This window comes from Schistocerca gregaria, chromosome 5 (assembly GCF_023897955.1).
Source record: "Schistocerca gregaria isolate iqSchGreg1 chromosome 5, iqSchGreg1.2, whole genome shotgun sequence".
NCBI classification, from domain to species: Eukaryota; Metazoa; Arthropoda; class Insecta; order Orthoptera; family Acrididae; genus Schistocerca; species Schistocerca gregaria.
The window spans coordinates 398,795,830-398,819,540 of NC_064924.1; the positions used below are offsets into that span (position 1 = coordinate 398,795,830).

General features: G+C 41.9%; 1 protein-coding gene across 1 annotated transcript in view; it reads right to left on the reverse strand.

Moving 5' to 3' along the window:
* The window catches only part of LOC126272606 (integrin alpha-PS4-like), a 493,607-nt gene that overhangs the window by 246,229 nt on the left and 223,667 nt on the right, over positions 1-23,711 (reverse strand). Inside the window, exons 12-14 of the mRNA XM_049975549.1 lie at positions 23,389-23,559; positions 10,242-10,342; positions 6,736-6,796 (exon numbers count right to left, since the gene is read on the reverse strand). Coding sequence (XP_049831506.1) covers positions 6,736-6,796; positions 10,242-10,342; positions 23,389-23,559 — 333 coding nt within the window. The remainder of the gene's footprint in view (positions 1-6,735; positions 6,797-10,241; positions 10,343-23,388; positions 23,560-23,711) is intronic.

Genomic DNA, 23,711 nt, shown 5'->3' on the forward strand with positions numbered 1-23,711 from the left:
CTTATTGCACTGTGAATTGTCGTTTACGACTGTGAAGAATGTGGGAATCAATGTCTGAAGGAAAGGGGTTGCTTTATTGGCACGCTTTGTGTCACTCCGTGAGGCCTGTTCGTTTCGATTCTAAATGGTGGTGTGTCTGAAATTTTTTCCTCGGGCCTGCAAAACACCGCGTGATTTCAACAATGGATGTCGCGATTCTGTCCTCCACTGCAGAGGCATCAAAAGAATGGATGTCATGTGTAAAAGAGGCGGTGCGATGACCTCCCCATCACGTGACACGTCTACAGTGACATTGAGCAGAATTGTAGTGAAATTTAGTGCCAATTTGACAACATTAACTCATATGACACGTGAACTTCTCAACTCTGGCCTTTTTTTCCCGGAAGTGTGGATACCTTGGTGTTGGAAGCATAATCGAGCCTGAGGGTACCACACTTCTGCACTATTACAGAGCACGGTTGTAGGCACCTGTGAGCCAAATTTCAAACTTATTCCTCGGAGTGGGAGACAATTATGGTGTTCCGAAAAAGTGATTCATTAATTCTGTTTTGCAGTGCATGTTCGATTTGAGCTACACACGCCACACATTACGGCTTAAACAGCTCATTGTCCAATCAGTGCATTCGACCCCTAGCACTTCGGTGTCACTCTATACACCTCCAATCATATATAGCCCAGTTTGTTTCCCCCACTGTGGAGTGGCCTTCCGCATGGTACCCGATTTGAACAGTAGACTGAATGCAGTTCTCTCCAGAATGTTAGCGCTGATATTGGTTGACATGTATTCACTGACAACAACAATTCCTATAGGTTTCGAAATCAGTTTTCAGTTACAGGGCGTGACACTAATCTCGAGTCCATGTTGGTTAATATCTTTCTACGACCACTGTTGTTAAGTCATATTACGTCACGGCAAGTGGTGCACCATACGCAGTAGATAAGTTTGATAGTCTGCGTTGGTACACCAACAAATCTGGTGTATTTATTCATGATGTGGTCATGAATAAGTTCAAACATGATAGCCCTTTTCTCTCATTAAGTCATGTCTCCACAGCGACCCATCTTATTCTGTTGGTACCACACACCCGACTCAGGTACAAACCACTTTACTGCCGATACCTAATTCAGCGTTGAGGTTTGACAGGACCGCCTGGAGGCAGTTATATACCATTAGCACTCCAAAGAGACCAGTGCCCTCTTTTTGGGGGTGACTAGTGCTTTGTTCGGTCTGCAAATTTTGGATTGCTTTTATACATCGTAGAATCAAATAAGATAAGGATAAATGTGGCTGAAGAATATCACTTTCAGCTCAGTGTCAGGTTACTCAACGAGAGTCACGAGTAAGTCACTGACGGACGAAATCCCAGGGATATTCAATGGAGCGACTGGCTTGGCTAGAGAACAAGCGGTATTTATGATGCACAGCAGAAACGTTGAGCATCCAGAGCAACATCTGAAGCGCCAGTGTCCTCTTGGTGTTATTTACAACTTTGCTTCCGCCGTTTTGCAATAGTTGACAGTAGCGCTGTGTGATGGTGCACGTGGTAGGTCGTACGTGTCATACAATAAGGACAGACATTTGAAATATAACGCCATCAAAATATTAGACAATTTGTGATAGCATCATAAAGTTATTACTGATTGATTATGTCAACTCGTGAGCCCAATTTTCGCCATTTGCGGCAAGTTTTAAAACAATATGCTGGGAACATGTATGGTGAGGCACTTATTCGTGAAATAACATGCAGAGAATGGTTTTGACGTCTAAGACCAAAATGTCGGTGGAAAAGAAAAGGTTTAGACGCTACTGAAGGCGATGGAAACAATCACAGGAAACCGTTTTCGAAGGCAACTGACGCATTTGATCTCAGCTCGGAAGACAAACGGCCAGACTGTAGCGATAAGACATGAAAAGGTGGTTTTGCAACATGAAAATGCTCGACTGCATGTCGCAAAACCCATCAGCACATACTTGCAAACGTTGAAATGGGGAGTCCTAAACCCCCGCCGTATTCTTCAGACATTGATCGCTGCGACTACCACATTTCTTTATCAATGGCTCACGGCCTGGCTGACGATACTTCCGGTTACATGAATAGGTGCAAAATTGAATCGATTTCTGGATCTCCCCACAAGACGCTCACTTCTTCCAGGGTGCTTGTGGAGCAATTTATGTAAGTGGGTCGTGTGCCACATACTGACCACTGTCACCAGCTAACTGGGGTGCATGTGTGACAGCCGAGTTGCACTGGGTCGCCACTGGCCTGCAATCCTGCATCAATTCTCCACCGTCACCCATCTTGTACTGTAAGTCGATATCACACGGAATAAGATTCTCCATGAGTGTACTTGCTCGAACGATGGCTTCCTTGCAGGCTCTGTCACCTGCTAACCAGCTGCCTGCAGGGAGCTGTCCGTGTTTTACTTGATAGATTCGGTACTATTTCCCTTGTAAGGTACCCTGAATACTACCTGCACTGGACAATCAGGAGTCCTGTTTGGGGTCTAACGTGACGGCCTACAGGGCTGGAACTGTCAGACAACGCCGGTTAACTCTTCAGATGAAGAATAATGTCACGTGCCCACCAACCGATCTGCAATCTTTCTCGAACGGTTTTCAAGAAACTATTGGGGGAAAAAATTTGATTCTCTCACATTTTGTAGCTTTAGTTGTCAGTTTCATGATGAACTCCTATCATTTCGTTAAGAATCATAGTTATTGGGATATTTTCAGATTATATGAAGTACTGCAAGAAATTCTTAAAATTTGCAGTGAAAAATAGGGGTCACTATGAACTAACATTTGGTGCATGTTACGTCATATGTTGCTGCATATGAAAAGTATATAACATATTGAATCACTCTTTAAATTTGGAATAATGTCGCTATCTGTCTCCATTATTGAGAAAATGGATTGTATGTGGAGCGCTCCATCCTAAACGCGCACCCCAGCGAAAAGCGAGAGTGAAATATTCACTTTGTCCTTTGTATCTCTTAAACAATTTAAGATACCAAAAAAATATTTTGGAAGGTGATAGTATGCAAAGAGGAGATTCTTTTGTCATATGATTAACATGCAAAACTTCCATTTCTAAAACGATATTTAAGCAACCACAAATGTTTTCAGTGAAATGATGTAATTTTTAAGGGCCTTCGATAGCTAGTGAAACGTGAGTTCTTGTGAGTTTTGTAACAATATAAGTGAAAAAGTTACATATTAATTTTTATATTGACAATGGGCTTTTTCATAAACTAATGATCTATCTTCCGTTCTGCTGTTAGTTAATGATACTTTGTCTCAGAATTCTGTTGTAATTTCAGCTGCGTTCGAATGTTAGTAAGATGAATACTTGTAAATTGTACTGTGTTTTAGCAAAAGAAGCGGTTTTTAACTTTGCAAGAAGAGACGTTACGTTTTACTCAAAACCAATAATTGATAACGGTTCTCTGAAGAAAAATAATAGGAATAAGAAGTCTGGGGGAATAAATCGCTACTTCTATTGACGTTTTGGCGAAATCAAGTACTCCAATGTATGTTTAGTAATGAATGATATGAATTGAAACTGGACAGCCGATTTTATTTCTATATCTCAATCATCTATGAAATATGAAAACGATTAACAGCACACAGCATGGCAAATCTTCCTTTTTACTCGTATATAGAGTGAAGGGTTGTACTTTTCCATCATAATTCTCTTTTAGTTCGTCAAAGACATTGTTAATTTATTTACACCTTGATGGGTAGTTCATACGATTCTGAAATTTAAATGTTTACACATTTCTTATATTATACAGAAGTAAAATTCTTTGGACAATTTCAGTCCATATCATTCATTATTAAAAATACACTGGAGTGTACGATTCCGTTGAAATTTCAAAAGAAGCAGCGATTTATTTTCGCCAGAATTGTTATTTCCTTTATTCTTCTTCAGAGAAACGTTGGCAGTGATGAGTTTTGAGAAATACTCAAGTTGTTTCGTTGGTTTGTTAAAATCTGCTTCTTTTACCAAAACGAAACAGAATTTACAAATATTCACCTCACTAACATACTTGTGCAGTTGAATTACGACAGAGTCCTGGAACAGTGTGTTATTAAACTAGCAACTAAGGAAAAGACAAGTCAGTAGTCTATGGAAATGCTCGTTCTCTGGTTTAAAATAATCTGTAATTTCTTCACTTTTATTTTTCACACCAACACCTATTCCCATTTTACTAGCTATCGGTGGCCCTTAACAATTACAATATTTCATTGGAAAAAATCTGTAGTGGCTTGAATATCGCGCTACATATGGAAATTATGCATATTAGTCATATGGTAAAATAATCTCCTCACTGTGTACTATCAACTGTCACTGTATCTTAAACGATTTATGAGACACAAGGAACGTGACACATCATTCAGGCGAGCAAATTCAGGTCAAAACATTTTGCATACAATTCATTATCTCGAGATTGGTGATACGCAGTGATATCCTTCCAGCTTTAAAGAATAATTCAATATGTTAGCTACATTTAATACACATCAATATATGACCTAATGTGCACCAAACACTAATTCATAACGACCCCTACTTTTCAGTGCAAACCTTAAGAATTTCTTGCAGTAGTTTACCTGATCTCGAAATTTCACGAAATGATGGGCAGTTTATCAAGACGCTAATAAATGTAGCTACAATATGTATGAATCCATTTTTTTATTCAATAGTTTCTTTACAATCGTTTGCGAAGGATTGATGATCAGCCGGTTTGCGCGCATTACTGTCCATACAGTCAAACAAGCCTGCTTTCTTCCACGCCGAATCTTACACTCCTGGAAATGGAAGAAAGAACACATTGACACCGGTGTGTCAGACCCACCATACTTGCTCCGGACACTGCGAGAGGGCTGTACAAGCAATGATCACACGCACGGCACAGCGGACACACAAGGGACCGCGGTGTTGGCCGTCGAATGGCGCTAAATGCGCAGCATTTGTGCACCGCCGCCGTCAGTGTCAGCCAGTTTGCCGTGGCATTCGGAGCTCCATCGCAGTCTTTAACACTGGTAGCATTCCGCGACAGCGTGGACGTGAACCGTATGTGCAGTTGACGGACTTTGAGCGAGGGCGTATAGTGGGCATGCGGGAGGCCGGGTGGACGTACCGCCGAATTGCTCAACACGTGGGGCGTGAGGTCTCCACAGTACATCGATGTTGTCGCCAGTGGTCGGCGCAAGGTGCACGTGCCCGTCGACCTGGGACCGGACCGCAGCGACGCACGGATGCACGCCAAGACCGTAGGATCCTACGCAGTGCCGTAGGGGACCGCACCGCCGCTTCCCAGCAAATTAGGGACACTGTTGCTCCTGGGGTATCGGCGAGGACCATTCGCAACCGTCTCCATGAAGCTGGGCTACGGTCCCGCACACCGTTAGGCCGTCTTCCGCTCACGTCCCAACATCGTGCAACCCGCCTCCAGTGGTGTCGCGACAGGCGTGAATGGAGGGACGAATGGAGACGTGTCTTCTTCAGCGATGAGAGTCGCTTCTGCCTTGGTGCCAATGATGGTCGTATGCGTGTTTGGCGCCGTGCAGGTGAGCGCCACAATCAGGACTGCATACGACCGAGGCACACAGGGCCAACACCCGGCATCATGGTGTGGGGAGCGATCTCCTACACTGGCCGTACACCTCTGGTGATCGTCGAGGGGACACTGAACAGTGCACGGTACATCCAAACGGTCATCGAACCCATCGTTCTACCATTCCTAGACCGGCAAGGGAACTTGCTGTTCCAACAGGACAATGCACGTCCGCATGTATCCCGTGCCACCCAACGTGCTCTAGAAGGTGTAAGTCAACTACCCTGGCCAGCAAGATCTCCGGATCTGTCCCGCATTGAGCATGTTTGGGACTGGATGAAGCGTCGTCTCACGCGGTGTGCACCTCCAGCACGAACGCTGGTCCAACTGAGGCGCCAGGTGGAAATGGCATGGCAAGCCGTTCCACAGGACTACATCCAGCATCTCTACGATCGTCTCCATGGGAGAATAGCAGCCTGCATTGCTGCGAAAGGTGGATATACACTGTACTAGTGCCGACATTGTGCATGCTCTGTTGCCTGTGTCTATGTGCCTGTGGTTCTGTCAGTGTGATCATGTGATGTATCTGACCCCAGGAATGTGTCAATAAAGTTTCCCCTTCCTGGGACAATGAATTCACGGTGTTCTTATTTCATTTCCAGGAGTGTACACCATGTAAGAGGTTCAGCATGCGAGGTAACCATCACCCCTCCCTGGTAGCCGGCTGTCGAGCCCCCCGTCTACCAAACTCTACAGTAGCCATACTCTGTGTGAAAGGTGTTTACTCTGTCGCCCGACGTCCTGCACCGTAGGCACTCCGCCACCACAGGGATCAGCGACAATATTGTTTATTGTCACGGTATACAGTTCAATGGCTACAAGGAAGGTCAGAACTAGTCTTTTGTTTTTAGTGCGCAACACTATAACAGCTTGCTCTGCTAGAGCAGTATTACTGCCTGCTTTGTGGCGGCATCTAAACACACAGGACTCCTACCGTTTGCTTTAGTGTGCACTTTGTTGGATTCTTAAGGATTGTGAGGCAACAATGCAGGAAGCAGTCACCTCAAATGCATGAGGAGATAAATAGGATGATCCACACAAAAATAACTGCAGCGGAATAAAAATTTGAAAGCTACAAGAATTAATAACCACAGAAATTAAAATTAACGTACTTACCATTTTTATCCCGAATTTCTCCCCGAACCTTGATATGTACTGGTTCAAGCTTGTCCCTTGCCTGTACACAAAGATTATGTTTAATGACAATGGAAAGCAATTCGATTGCATATTAAAGAGAAAGTTGTGCTCACCCAAGCCAAGTTGACACCCAGTGCAGTGGCTGATGGGAGAGACATAAATGGGAAATGCTTTTATGTTGTCTCTCATTCCTGAGCAGATTGTCAACCTGGTTTGCGTAGGCAATATGTATAGTAGAGCAGCCTCAGATATAATGAAATGCTCTGCCTGACAAAAAAATGGAAGCATCCAGAGAAGCAAACGAAAAGAAACTTCACGGTTTGAGAGGGTATATGATGTTATTTCACTGATTAAATATCGAGTCAAATTTGAAAAGAACTTGGCAGTATGAAGTTGTGGCCCTCTGAAAAGTTCTTTTATGCTCTTCTTAGGCAAGCTGGCTCACAATTGTTTAAATGCTCTTCTATGGTATTGTGATGGAGTTGACGTCTGGGTTAGTCCTACATATGTTCTGTCAGCGACAGTTCTCAGGATTTGTTGACCCAAAGAGTACTGCTGGAAAATGACAAAATGATACTGTCGCATGACAGGTTGCACCTGAGGACGAAGCACATCCTTGACGCACTATTCCCTCAGTCACTACCAGCTGTGAGCTGAAGGCATACCCAATGGCTCCCCACACAATAGCGCTGGGAGTAACACAGCTGTGCCTCTTCACAACATTAGAAGAATGAGTCCTCCCCAGATGTCACCACCATACTCGCCGACTCTCGTCATCCGAGTTCCTTCCCTTTACAACCTCTTCCAGGCATGGTAACAGCACTAAACGTGAATAACACTAACGTACACTAGTGGCCATTTACCTCTTACAGAGAATCGCAACTAATCATTCACATTCCCAATGATGGTGTGTACGTGTACGAAGTTACGTTGACATCCGATCATGTCTTCTAGATGCTTCACTTTTTTGTCGGGCAGTATATCGCGGCGATTCATTAAGTGATTCAGATGCTGCAATACGAATTAAAAGTAAGCAACACGCATATTCTGCCAGAATTCAGTAGTTCAGACTTGTACCCGTAAGAGGACAGCACAAAGTAAACATAAACTGTACCTATCTTCCACTGTAAAGACACTTGAGATATAAGATATATTTGTCAGTAAAATTATCATTGAAATGAAAGGGCTTTTAAAGTAACTGACTTCGGTTCAAAGATGGTAAGAAACATGCAAATTTTAATAGCTTCATTGAAAATCACTTATAAGAAGCTTTAAAATGACAGCACTACTAATCAGTAAAGTAATATTTACATACTTTTTCTTTGTTTGATGTATTGCGATAGACTGACAGATTTAGGTTGTAGAAAAATTGCCGCTACCAGTCACAATAGAAGGTTATTTATTTGTCACACGACCCGTTTCGGGCTTGCGCCCATCCTCAGGTGTTTATACATTCATGTACGTCTTTATATTGCTGGACATCACTGTCTGCTCCGTATGAGCGACATCTTTACACCTGCTACGTCTGAGTTCTTCGACCACAGCCCACATGTTTTGTATGTTAACACAGTGTATTTCACGAGTGCACGTAGTAATAGTGAAATATGCAGCTAAACTTTATGAAACTTAAAAATGGGGGTGAAAATGATAAGTGCGTAACTAAGTGGAAAAACTGTCACCACAGCGTAACTATAATAATGATGCTTCATCTTTATGTAAGCACAGACATATTTTCGACAAATGCTGCCTTGCCACTTACAATTGCCCCGCTTGTATCTGTTTAGTCACCAGCAAATATTTTTTTTTGTATTTATACAGTGATCTCCAACAAATATAAACATGTACTTGAATGTATAAACGCCTGAGGATGGACGCAATCCCGGAACCGGTCGTGTGACAAATAAATAACCTTATATTCTGATTGGCAGCGGAAATTTTTCTACAATCTATACAGGAACAGTCACGGAGTTCAACAGCATCCACTATGGATAAAATTCACTGACAGATTTACGACTACTGACGAACTATTTTTGTGATTGAAGGAGAATCAACAGGTGTAGAACCGACTATAAGGTTTCGAAATGAAAAGCACGAAAAGACAAAAAATTGTTGTAGTAATCTTATCGGAATGAATCTGTAAATTTAAATGAATGGCCTTTTCTACGATGTACACTAGACGGTTGAAGCATTACAGTTGCAGGGAAGAGTTGAGAGCCTATTTAAGAACGCGCTTTACTTGCTTCATGGTTTAGATGCTTTCCAGTTGTGGAAGACCTATCTATGTCAGTGGCGACAGAGATTCGGCCTCGACACTTGATTAAAATCTCAGTGAGTGACATGAAGTAAACTGTTTCTGAGTGGATCACTGCGCAGTTCAACCGAGACATTTTCAAGGCTGTCGCATTTTGAATTGGAGCATCACAAGTGATTCCTGGATTCTAGAACTTTTCGGGAAAGATGAACTTCATGTGAGCATCAGACTACAACGTTGTGAAGAAAATTCTGCTCTGAAGGGGTGCTTTGGACTTAGTCACATTTACAACCAGGGAATAAAACATGAACTTATAGTTTCTAGTGATACTTAAAATCTTGTGTTAACTTTGCTTGATTCTAGTACGCTGTACTACATGAACACAGGTGTGTGTGAACTTGCACTGTACTATAAATTAAACTCTGGCCTGTGAAACTACGTCGGAAACTCTGGCAGTGTTATAAAACCTATGCCCGACAGGTGTTTTAGAATCAGTTTGTGTTACTGGAATTTGTTATGATCCGACCGAACTACTACTTGCAACTGGGTGTAGCTGCTAAATTCATTTCGTTAGCGCCTTTTGAAATTGCACATTTAATGACTAAGTTAAATTCTTCATTCAATCTGTTAACGCTGTACTGTCTACGCGCCCAAGCTATGGGCTCTTATTTATGAGGCAGGCTCCATGAATATTTATTTGCCGACTACATGCATTTACTGGTAAGACGACGTACGAATGTAAGTGTATGTGACCCGACCCTAAGACATAAGTGACGGGACATCGCTATTCAGTTAAAGGTCAAACATGTCAGTCCAGCAGCATTCAGCGTGAGAACTTTCACTCCCTTATAACCCCATATCATCTTAGCTGCCCCGTATCAAACGCAGTTACGAATATTACTATTGTCTTTAGACTATGCGCCTTCATGTATCTTCGCTCGTAATTAGCCAACGATGTGCAAATAGTCACTGCTACTGCAGTACAGATAAGGCCTATTGCAATAATTATCCATATATAATGATTACCATCAATAATCACATCAGTGTAATAACAGCTCAGTGTGTCCTTAACTGACATGTTTGACAGATATGCCAACAAGATTGTTCGCTTCAGGAATTCAAGAAAACATTAACAGAGAGATTAAAAAAAATCGTTGTAAAAGAACAACAGCGAGAAGAAATAATAATTATCAGTATCATATTAGAAACCATGTAATACCTAGAATGTACTTGCCTTTATAGTCCATGTGACGTTTTCACAATGGGTCTTTCCTTTTGATATAGTTACTGGCCGACTATCTGCTGATCCGTCGCCACTGAACACCATTGTCGCTTCTGGAACAGTATCGAAAGATACATCTGGCAGAAAGATGGACGGCAAAAACAAATTTCATAGTCTAGCTTAAATGCCAGTAAATTCTTTTTGGTAACTGTCCCACATCATATTCCTCTTGAAAGAGGAATATGACTTCATTTTATTACGAGATCTTACCTTCAGTGACAACAGCTAAAAAGGTGTGAACCTATAATTGCCTAATCTTACATAGACTAGTCCACTATCACAGAAGACACAGGTGCTAAATAACAAAGAGAATGGGGATGCAGTCATTAAAACACAGGATTTTAGTTATGGCCAGAGTTAAAATTCTCATTAGGCCATGGTTAAGCTTCTCTGCAAAGCCATGGTTGAGTTTTTCAAATATTGTTAAGAGGAGAGAAAATTTTAGTGGCTGGGGAAAAAAAATTGCAAATAGTGCCCCACACGGTCCAACTTTTGGTCCACTTCTATTCCTTACGTATGAATGACCCTCCACTAAACACTCATCAAGCAAATTTGATACTTTTTTCAGTTGATGTTTGTGTTACACCAAATAAGATTAGAGAGAAAGTGATAGAAGAAACTGATGACGATTTTCAAAGACTTATTAAGTGGTTCTCAGAAAATGGGCTATCGCTAAAGTTTTAGAAAACTGACAATAGTTAGGTACAACACGTGGAGTCATACCAACAACTGATGTAGCACATGATCAAACATTAGTAAAGAGGATAGAATGTTCCAAAACTTTTGGGTGGACAGATTGATCAAAGATTGAACTAGCAGAAATTTGTTATTGAGTTTCCCAAACAATTTAGTTCAGCTACTTTTGTTCGTATATATTTGCGTCTTGGAATCAGTCGAAAATACCTTCCAACATATTTTGCACGTTTCCACTCTGTTATGTGTTATGAAATAATTATATGGGGCAATTCAACACTTGGAAAGGAAGTGTTACTGACAGAAAAGAGAGGAGCAGAAATGAAATGTGGTGTTCACATTAAGTCATTTTGTACATACCTCTTCAAGTAGGCATGTAATAGCATTTTCTAAATGGGGCAAACTGCAGGAAAGAGTCCCCGAGAGGTTAATGAGCAAAAGAGGTCATATGGACATATGGCCTGAAATGTGTTCAGGTTTCAATGACTGGAAACATACATGAGAATACACCAGGTAAGTAGGAATGTTCTGCCTGTACTAGTGTCTCAGTTACCCGCTCAAGGGAGCAATCGATGGAGCACCGCCATGTAGCAGACACTTCACCCTTTGTGCCTCAAAGGACACGCCATCCAGCAGAGGAGGCAGGATCATCCGCAAGAAGCACAGATAAAGCTCGCTTGTGAGGCGTTGTGGAAGGATTACTGGTCGGCCAGACGTCGGCAACGATCCCTGCCCACACGAGGAGGCTGAACTAGAGCTGATGATTCATTGCCATCATATCATGAGGATTCTCCATAACTGACAGGTGTATGTCTGGAAGGTTGACAATACTGCCGATCGTAAAGATAGCCTCATCTGTAAATAGGATGGCTGATAGCAATTCCAGCACTACGGTGGCCTGTGTGGCGAGCCAGCAAGTAAACAGTCGCTGCAAAGGCAAATCCGGAGCCTGCACACATTGTAAGTGATATGAATAGTGGCAGTTGTAGTGGAGCGTGTCCCACACAGTCCTCTGGCTTCACCCCAACTGACGGGTCACCTGCCTGATGCTGATACTAGAGTCACTGTCAAAGATCTTTTATCTCCACCTTCAGACACGTGTCTTTCTCTTGGAACATGTTTCCGGCCATATGAACATTTTATCTGTTTTGATCCTTATCCTATTATGGATCATTTCCTGCTCTTTTCCCCCATTTAGAAAAAAAACACTCTGTAATCCACTAATGTAATTCATCATAATTAATGCATCCCAATTTGAGAAAAATAGTGATGACCATATCAACAAAAACAGGAAAAAACAATTACCTTTATTATTCAATATTAAATCTGTCTGTGACTCAAAAATGAATTCAATATGAATCAACAAACATGTTTGAACATTTGCCCAACAACATAAAAAGGCCAGCAGATTGTACAACAAGTTTTAAATCTAATACAAAGTCAGTCACTTCTTCTAGGCAATTCCTTTCATTCCATAGACGAATTTTATTTAAAAACTGATAGCCTGTAAAGAAAACTAGTTTTACGTATACCTGCATAAGTTAATATTAAGTTTAGGCCAGTGTGCCATTTAGGATCCTGTAAATCACCAGCACGTAGCCATCCACTGAAACTAATACCACATACATGTTACATAGACTAATCGTTCCACATTATTTACCTAAAAAATTGTTCGTTGGATGTATGGAACATGAAACTAACTAATTAAATAACCTACACAACAGTGCTATGTTCTGTAAATAATTTTCTCTATCAAGAAGCCGACTTCGGAAAAGTCTTCCTCAAAATATTAAATTAAACTCCTTTCAAACTCCGGAAGACAGCTGATGACTAGCCCTCCACAATAGCTGTCTCTTCTTCCAGGTCACTCTCCGCAAACTTCCCTCCGAGTCCACTTTTCCCTCCCCTTGTTTAAAATGTTCTCTATTGAAATTCTCTTCTTTTCGAGCAGCCATTGTCACGTTCACTTCAATACTCTCCTCCTTCATGATCTCTGCCACTCTTTCTAGTGCCTAGTCAGTATCATTATTAATGTCTCCATTATTTAAATTATTAATAGTGTTACTACTATTATTATTAATTTTTGCTAATAATGCAAATTATTATCATGTAGGTTCTTAAGTAATAGCTAATTAATATCATTCTTAATTCCTCCGCTATTTTATCGTCATTGTTGTTACTATTATCATCATTATTATTGCCAATTATCATTTTTATTAATAATGCAAATTATTATTAGTGTGGCTGTTATGTAATATGTTTTGGGTTTGTCCTGGTCAGATGTAAGAGAGAGCATTTAGGTCGTAATCTGCTCAGGGTAAATAAGCAATAAAAAATAAATAAACCCACGCCTACCCCAGTGACGCTCTATTGATAAGCGAAGAAATTCTTGCCCAGTAACTATCATCAGTCCGAAGAAGACTGGTTCAGATATGTCATATTTATGGCATTGGTGTTATTGCTGTTTTTATGAAGCTGTGACTACAAGAAGGTATGCAGATTACGCAGAATGGTACAGAAATAAGGTTGCTATCAATCAAACTTTGTTATGTTGGTCCTTTTTGTACATTAACAGAAATGAAGTGGCCGTTTTGTGAACGCCTCGTTCAAATGGGTAAACTGGAATACTGCACAGTAACAAAATTCTTTCTTTTGGAACAAAATATTTGTTTATCGTGAAAGTAAATTCGTTCCAAGTTTGCGGACGTTAGAGGAAGCTTTCTCCTTTCAACAATTTACATATGAGTTGGTGCATTAAAATATAGCTGTACTTCTTCCTAGGGGTATTACGTGAAGACGACTGAAAACTGCAACCACAGATGGATACTAGAGGACGTGTAGAACATTGTATCGCACAATCAACCATTAAAGATACGTGTATCATCTGATCTCTATGGTCATATTAGGAGAAAAAGAACGATGTATTTTAAAGGCATTAACTATGGGGAATGCCTGAGTTGCATAGCTGTGTTTAATGCTAGCAAATGCTGACATGAACGGTTGAGCTGTTTATTTAAAGAACATAATTGATTTTCTACGCTAATTCGTTATTGCATTTGAGACCTGGATCCCGTAATTATCATCATAAGCGAATCTGCTATCAATTCAATGAGAGGATGGTGCATTTGGGAAGACGAAGTCGATTCCATCTGCTGGAAAGGCTACAGCCAGGAATTTCTTGGACACAAAATGTGTTATTTTTATTATTTCTGTTGAAGAGGGTACATACTGGCACATACTGCTCAATATTCTAGATTCTATAGTGTTAAAAAGTACATGAGACGTTTTGAAAGTAAATACCTCTTAGCACCGAGCGAAAACACGTTCGTGAACTCAACTCGCCAGTCTAAGAAGAGGGAGAGTAGCCAATCGGCACATGCTTGACAGTGTCGGGGCGTCAGAAGCGAGGAGGTGGCTCTACAGACGACGGCAACCGTCACGTGTCTGCCCAGAGTGATTTGTGAATATTCTGCGTGGCGTGTTCCGTATGCATGTACATTACATTTTGGTGAGCATCTTCTTTCGAAGAATCCACTGAAAAGGGCCGAATGTGTGTGTCACAGTGTGTTGCCTGTGTGAATCTCGTAATATTTCGGGTTGGACCTAGCACATTACTGGCTGTCTTACGTGTGATGTAAGCTGCACGAACTACAAGTAGATGTGCTACCGACGTAAATGTGGGCTTGTTGTTGTTGTTGTTGTTGTCTTCAGTCCTGAGACTGGTTTGATGCAGCTCTCCATGCTACTCTATCCTGTGCAAGCTGCTTCATCTCCCAGTACCTACTGCAACCTACATCCTTCTGAATCTGCTTAGTGTACTCATCTCTCGGTCTCCCTCTACGATTTTTACCCTCCACGCTGCCCTCCAACGCTAAATTTGTGATCCCTTGATGCCTCAAAACATGTCCTACCAACCGATCCCTTCTTCTAGTTAAGTTGTGCCACAAACTTCTCTTCTCCCCAATCCTATTCAATACCTCCTCATTAGTTACGTGATCTATCCACCTTATCTTCAGTATTCTTCTGTAGCACCACATTTCGAAAGCTTCTATTCTCTTCTTGTCCAAACTAGTTATCGTCCATGTTTCACTTCCATACATGGCTACACTCCAAACAAATACTTTCAGAAACGACTTCCTGATACATAAATCTATATTCGATGTTAACAAATTTCTCTTCTTCAGAAACGCTTTCCTTGCCATTGACAGTCTAAATTTTATATCTCCTCTACTTCGACCATCATCAGTTATTTTACTTCCTAAATAGCAAAACTCCTTTACTACTTTAAGTGTCTCATTTCCTAATCTAATTCCCTCAGCATGGCTTGGTGACACAATAAATGAAACGGACCGTAATAAAACATCAGTATCTACAAACAAACATTATCAATGAAGGGAGGAAGCACCTACTTTGCCCGTTATTAATAGAGATTTACAGGTTTATCTTGTTACTGGAGTTACGCGGCCTTCGTAATCGTAAGTATGGACGGGGGTTTTCTTAAAAGCTGCTTTTCTCATCGTCTACATTGTACCTAAGAATGCAGAGCAACTGGTGGGGAATGGACACTATATTGAGGTAGGTGGACATTAAATGAATCGCAAAACGAGACCTCCCAACCCCGCCCCGCCGCAGTGTGCGAGATGAGATATGACCTACAGAATACCAAAAAGCAAACAGGCTCTAGCCATGTAACGTCGCCTACACAACTGTCATAGCTGACACGAAACATCATCGTGAAACAAACTTTCATAATTCGACAACTGCATAAATAACTATCCTAACAAAAAATTTAACATGTAATACATCTCCAACATGTAAAGTAATGTGACAGTAACTGGTCATGACGTCATATGAATATCAAGGCCACCTTATGTACATAGTAAAGCATAATTCTATGATAGGTTGAGCCATGTATGGAGCGCATTTTCATCCGGAAAGGAAGTTCCTTGAAGGTTATTCGATAGAGAGTGGAAAGACCAGGTGAATAAGGAGGGTGTGGAATGACTTCACAACTCGTGTCCCGTATCAGTGTAGCAGAATGCTGGTGGGTGTTATCGTGGAGTAGCGTCACCTCAGGAAATCTTCTTGATCGGTGTTGTTGGACTGCGTCTGCAAGACGTCTCAGGTTTTGGCAATAAATGTCAGCAGTGATGGTTACACCTCGGGAAAACAATTCGTAGTACACCACACCGTCGCTTTTCCACCAGATGTATAACAACATCTCTTGTGGATGCGAGCAGGTCTTTTTACAGTGAGTCGGTGCTTTGTTTGGGCTCAACCATTCCTTTCCTTTCCTTATTTTAGCAATAGGACACAATTTTTCGTCACCAGTAACGATACAGGATAGGAATGGTGGGTGTTTCTCATGAGCCAGTTGATGACGAGCAAGCAGAGATGCACATATGGGCCACCTGCAAATTTTTGTGAGTTATGTTTACAGCATGCTGTACCCATTTACCAAATTTTGGAACCTTCCCCATTGCATGCAAATGTCGCACGATGGTGGAATGATACAATTAACCACATTTGCCAGTTCTCGAGTTCACTGACGTGGATTGCTGTGTATCGAGGGGTTTAAACGATCATCATCAAACTCGGGAGTTCTTCCTGAAAGTGGAGAGTCACTAATCTCAAAACATTTCTCCTTAATATGAGAAAACCATTTTCTTGCCGTGCTATGTTCAGTGGCTTTACCCCAAATACAAATGTTTCTGGCTACCTCCGCTGCTGTCAACCATTTACTGAACTCAAACAGAAGAATTATGTCGCAAATGTTCCGATTTCTCCACTTGGCACTCCACTTTATATCGTCCACAGCTCCACTCACAATCTCCAGATGATAAAATGATAATATATAAACTCAAATAGCAAGAGAGAACAACAAATATAAATGACAATCGATAAATAAACCCACAACAGCCGGAATACCAACAATCAAAACAAAAACGCTACGAACTTATGCACCAACCTAATACTTGTGACAGAGAACCTGAAGACGATAATCATGCCGAAAGAGGCCTATTGTAATAAACAATATAATCAGACACATCAGCGTCTTCGGTCTCACAATATATAGTATAATAATGTTATTATGTGACAAATACGACGCAGCGGGCAGCCGGCCGCGGTGGTCTCGCGGTTCTAGGCTCGCAGTCCGGAACCGTGCGACTGCTACGGTCGCAGGTTCGAATCCTGCCTCGGGCATGGATGTGTGTGATGTCCTTAGGTTAGTTAGGTTTAAGTAGTTCTAAGTTCTAGGGGACTTATGACCACAGCAGTTGAGTCCCATAGTGCTCAGAGCCATTTGAACCATTTGAACGCAGCGGGCAGAGATGAGCACAAAGAGGATAGAAGATTTTGAAATATGGTGTTATAGAAGAATGATGAGGATTAGATTGGTAGGACAAATAACTAATGAGAGATACTGAGTGAATCGAAATTGATAAAGTTATCTGTTCTTTCGGACATGTCCGAAACAACAAATACCATATAGTTAAGGCTCACCTGCCATTTGACCATCTTCTTCTGTGCGGATGCACAAACACTACCCGTACTGTTACGGGAATCGGCAAAAAGCCACGAGTAATGAGTATAATGGGCAGGGGCACTATGAATGCAGTGCAGGACAATAAGTTGGGAATGTGGGTCTCACAGGAGGCGTGCCAGAGATAAGTCACTGCAGTCGCACTCTCCTCTGTGTCTCAGAAGGATAGAGCGTCTGCCATGTAAGCAGGAGATCCCGGGTTCGAGTCCCGATCGGGGCATACATTTTCAACTGTCCCCGTGGACATACATCAGCGTCTGTATGCAGCTAGGGGTATTCATTTCATTGTAAGAACAAAAATTGTAGACGGAGGCCAGGGCTTGACTGAAATAAGCAAGGTCAAACGGATATAGGATGCAGCAAGCTATGCAGAAATGAAGACGCTTGCACAGGTTGGACTAGCATGGAGAGCTGCATCAAATCAGTCTTAGGAGTGAAGATCACAGCCACAAGTAGTAATTTACATTTTTACATTTTGTTGTATTTCTAACTGTGTTTATTTCAGCAGTCATTTAAGAAGCTGTATAAGAACTGATTTTACGTATGTTATTAAGCTGAAGATAGGAAGATTAGGAATCGATGTCGCGTCGAAGATAATCAATGACGGAGCACAAGCCTGGAAAGGAGTGGGGGGAGGGGGGGGGGGGAGAGAGGGGAAAATCGGTGACAAGGAGTTACTCGACTTATGAAAGCCAAAAGAAACCTAAATCTGTGCAAGCGAACGGGCCTTTTAACCACCACCCTACCGAATACGACCTCCATGTCTTACCATTGCGGACTTAATTACAAAATACTACAAAAAGTCATTCAAGATAAATACGAGGGAACTATCACATTTGCTAAATCAAAGTAGAGGAAACTATGAAGCGAAGAAGATTGAAATACAAATTAGAAATTCATTACTATTCTAACTGGAAAAAATCACAACACCAAAGAAACAATTTGTGTAGAGTAATAAAATTTCGGGAATACAATTATCTAGGTAAAATATTTAAGTAGTTAACTTTGCAACATCATAGGTAAATGTAAGCACGAGATAAGCCATTGCAAATGTGAAATGCTGGTACATTATCAACCGGTGTAACCGCCAGAATATTGAATGCAAGCACGCAGACTTGCAACCATTGTGTTGTACAGATGCCAAATGTCAGTTTTTGGGATGGAGCTCTAAATCTGTTGCACTTGGTTGGTCAATATAGGAGCGATTAATGCTGGTTGTGGATGATGCTGGAGTTGTCATCCGACGACGTCCCATATGTGCTTGCTTGGAGGCAGATCTAGCTATCGAACAGGCCAATGCAACATACCAATAGTCAGTGTGGCATGTTGGATTCCAACAGCCGTCTGTTGGTGGGCGCTATCCAGTTGTAAAACACCCACTTGAATGCTGTTCATGAATGGCAGCACAGCAGATCGAATCACCAGACTGACGTACAAATTTGTGGTCAGGGTACATGGAATAGCCACGAGGGTGCTCCTGCTCTCAAATGAAATCGCATCCAAGGCCATAGCTCGAGGTGTTGGTCCAATCCATGAGCACGCAGACAGGTTGGTTGCAGGCCGGCAACTGGCCTCCCCCTAACTGACACACAGCCAACATTGACACCGAGGCAGAGTCAGCTTTCAACAGAAAACTTAACAGATCTACACACTGCCCTCCAATGAGCTCTCGGAAATAGCTGTGGTTTGGGGATCAGTGGAATGCGCGCTACAAAGGCGTCTGGCTAGGAGCTGTCCTGGGTTCGATTCACGTCAGGATCAAGGATTTTCACCTGCCTCGAGTTAACTGGGTGTTTGTGTTGTCCTCGTCAATTCATCATCATTTATGAAGATGGCGATATTGGGCTGAGCAAAGGTTGGAAACTTGTATGGGCGCTGATAACCGCGCAGTTGAGCGTCCCACAAACCAAACATCATCATCATCATCGGTGCTGTCTTTGAAGTAACCGATACGTCACTGTGGTGACAACTGCAGATCGAGTAACTACTACAGATGCAGTGCGATGCGCCAGACCCATACTCCGAACACTATGGTCTTTCCTCTCGGTTGTGCCACGTTGCCTTCTGGAGCCCGGTCCTCTTGCGACCGTAAATTCTCGTCACCATCTCTGGCAGCAATCATGTACTGTGGCTACATTCCTGCCTAGTCATTCTGCAATATCACAAAAGGAACATCCAGCTTCTCGTAGACCTGTTACACATCCTTGTTCAGACTCATTGATAAAAGCATCACGTCCAGTCTCAAAGGTAAGTAACGGTGACGACCGCTACAGCGTGTATTTAAAACAAACGTGATTTTCACCCTCATAGTTGCACTACTAGCGCCACTCTCATGCGAGTGGACCGGAATCTGAATACCTAGCCTATCGTAGACACAATGAATGGAAAATAATAGACGATTTTCTGAAAATATATCAACCCCTAGACGTGATTTACATAATAAGAGAACAAGTACAAACAAAAATTAAGTTCTACAGACGGAATACTTTCTCTGCTCCCATCCAGAAAACGCTCAACAGAAACGAAAAGGATGAGCAGACGCGTATCCTAAACAGAGTTATTTAACGCGCGAGCTAGTTGGAAAAACAAAAATGCTCGGCCACCATGCAGCGACCGAATGTGGGGCGGTGTAGGGTCGCGGCAGCGGCAGAGCGGTGTACGTCACAGCGGACGTCACGACCTGCGTCACAGCGTCTCTTGGCATCCGCAGGGGGGACGGTGGCTACGTACAGACTACTGCCAGGCTCAAAACTGACTACTGTGCACTGGTTCAGCACTCATCAGGCGAGCATTGCATGACTCACAAAATGCCACAGCTTGCGTGCCGCCAGGAAGACGTAAGGACAGTATGTCAGCGGATCAAATCACACAGGCAGCTTACCAGTTCCTGACATTTTAACTGCCGCGCTTCTTGTATGTACGTCCATAGTTCAACTGATACTGTCTACAATACGGTCTTCAGTCTACGCTGGTAATATTTGGGGTACACAGTGTGAAGTATAGTTTTTCGAAACTTCGGAGGAGTAAAATTTATACCAAAATGACCTGTAGTTCGTAGACTTAAAATTGCTTCCAAGTCACAACTCAGGGTAACGGTTAGTAACTATTTGCGCAGTTCATCACAATCATGAAACGAAATTCCTGGAGAAGAAATTGAAGTTCTTAACATTAAGTAAACTCTAATATTCCATCATTTGTCACACAATAGCTGTAATGATATCGCATTACACGTCGTGATATCACCTACATTGTTTTTCTTTCCTTTCTTGCGCCATAAAAAAAATGATTCTGAGCGCTATGGGACTTAACTTCTGAGGTCATCAGTCCCCTAGAACTCAGAACTACTTAAACCTAACTAACGAAAGGACATCACACACATCCATGCCCGAGGCAGTTCGAACCTGCGACCGTAGCGGTCTTGCGGTTCCAGACTGTAGCGCCTAGAACCGCTCGTGTACCGTAAAGCGTAGGTGTGTGAAGTGTAGTTAATCTGTTCTAATGTGTTAGTACGTACGTGCCATTCGTGGGTAACTAAACAAATCACACAGAAAAAACAATTAGTCACACGGACGCTACATCACATTAATTCAGTGGAACACTTCCTCTTGGCTTTATGAAGGCGATTACGATGAAGAGAGACCACTAGTTTCTTGAGATGTGCCGTAGCTAGCTAAAGACAATGACTAAATTTCTCTGCTGGATACACAGTAGGTATTGTAGTAGTTATTGGTGGTGGTAAACAATTTTTATTTCTTGTTCTTGAGGTATGAATGATTCTATGATTACAAGATTGCTATCCTGATTCACCAATCGTTTTGTTATCCCACATAACACCAATCACTACTTAGTTTGAGGCTCTAATAAATTTAATTTAACGTAAGTTTTAATATGTTAATCTATGTGCCTTCATTGTATATCTCTTGTCTGCATCTGACTTTCTTGATCAATAAATAATTCAGACCGAAAGTTTAAAAAAATAACCATTCTTACATTACACTCTCCATCCTTAATATATTTGTAGAAGAATAAGACAAAAAATTATTTGTAGAATTGGGTGCGATACTCTGATTCTTTGGTTTAAGGAATTAAGTAGTTACCAGTTGCATTTTCTTTTTGAAGATGCCTCATCAGATGCAGATCTTACATGGCTCAGTTAATCAAATGGGAAATTAAAAAATTTAAAAGTATTTAAAGAACGTTATGAAATCAGAGAAAGTAATTGTTACGCATGACAATATTGCAGAAAAGTTGCAAATCGTTTAGTGAGTTCCCAGAATCAACAGCACAGTGTTATTCGGCTACCTTTCCCAGGATCGTAGAGTTTACAGATAACAGGGATCTTTTATTTGGCTGACCCTCCCAGGATGCATTATTTTACGCACAGTAGTAATCTTCTATTGGCTCCCTTTCCCGCGTCATACAGTCTCTTGATTAATAGACTACTTTTACTATTCGACAAGACCTGTAATTTATCCTCATTTTCACAGAGGGCAACAAGTATTTGCCTTTGGACGCCTTTCAGGTAAGTTTAGCACTTGGTTGTCGAGGTACACGGTAGCACGGGTTTCGTGAGAAAAGAAATGAAACTGAATTTTTATTTACCAAAGTTTTTTTTCAGACAAAATTGTCTCACTCAATTAGTTTTCGTCGGCAGCTACACACTGGCGGAATCGTTGTTCCCAGTCTTGATAGCAGCGCTGAAAACCTTCAACAGATAAGGCCGTTAACACGTCAGTCACATTCTTTTGAATGTCCTCCAGAGTCCCAAAATGACATCTTTAAAACAATTTTTCAATTTCGTGACAAGAAAAAATTCACAAGTAGTCAGGTCAGGTAAGTAAGGGGGCTATGGAACAACAGGAATGTTGTTTGAGGTCAAAAATTCCCTTATAGAAATGGCCGTGTGACACACGGCGTTCTTAAGCATCCACTTGTCTGCAATGTCCGGTCTCAATAGATTCATCCTTTTCCTGAGCCTTTTAAAGACATCTTTGTAAAACACTTGGTTGACAGTCTGTCCAGGAAGAACAAATTCTTTATGTACGATACCCTTACTATCAAATAAGCAAATCAGCATTGTCTTCATCTTTCGTTTGGTCATTCGAGCTTTTTTCGGTCGAGGAGATGTCTCAGTGTACTATGCCTCACTTTACCGTTTTGTCTCAGGATCGTACTCAAATATATGTGGTCACACAAATGAACCATTTGTGTTCATTGGCAATTCTCTCAAACAGAAAAACGCACACGTTTCTTCGACTGTCTTGCTGCTCAGTTGTAGTGTTTTCCAGCACCATTTTGGTACAAACCTTTCGCTTGGCCAAGTCTCTTGCCAAAGCTTGATATGCAGTGTAAGAGTTTAACAGGTCACCCATAATCCTTATTGCAAACTGTCGGTCTAATCTGACAAGAGTACGCACACGTCGGTTTTTGAAGTAGAAGGTCTCCGAGCGAGGCTCATCTTCAACGTATCTTTGGCCTTCCAAAAATGATTTGTGCCGGCGAAAAGCTTGTACTCTTGATGAAGAATGTTCCCCACAGGCCTGTTTCTACTTTTAAAACGTCACGCTAGCGGATTACCTAATCTTAATACAAACTTGATGGTATATCGCTGCTCTAAATTCCACTGTTCCATTTTTGTAATACACAATAAAACACAACTTCATTGATGGCGCTCTCAAAAATCAAGTAATGGATATACGGAGCTGAAATTTAGGCTGAGCATCTGGACACCAGTCTACACGAGAAGTCTTAGAGCAGCACAGTGTTGCCAGATCGCTTACAGTGTTTTCAGTTTCATTACTTTTTCTGCACACCTCGTATGTAAGCAAAAACGAAAAAAATTAGGAAAACATCTGAACTTACCGACATCGTCCTGGAACCTGTGGCTGGTGTACGTGAGGCAGGCGGTGATGTTTGTGCGGCGGTCAGCCAGCCTCAGCGACTCTGGCCCCGTTACGGAGGCCACCAGCGAGATGGTAGGCCTCGCCAGGAACACCCGAGCGCGGCCCTCCATGTACGAGCCGACCACCACGTCTGCAACACCACACGCCTTCAGCCTCAGCAGCAAAACGCAGTTTGCCAAGGTCGATGTGGCGGAAACGTACTTGCTTCAAAAAATGCCTACGGGCTAACACACAGCAAACACAATCGCTGCACTGTTGTCAACAAGAAGTGCACGAATAATG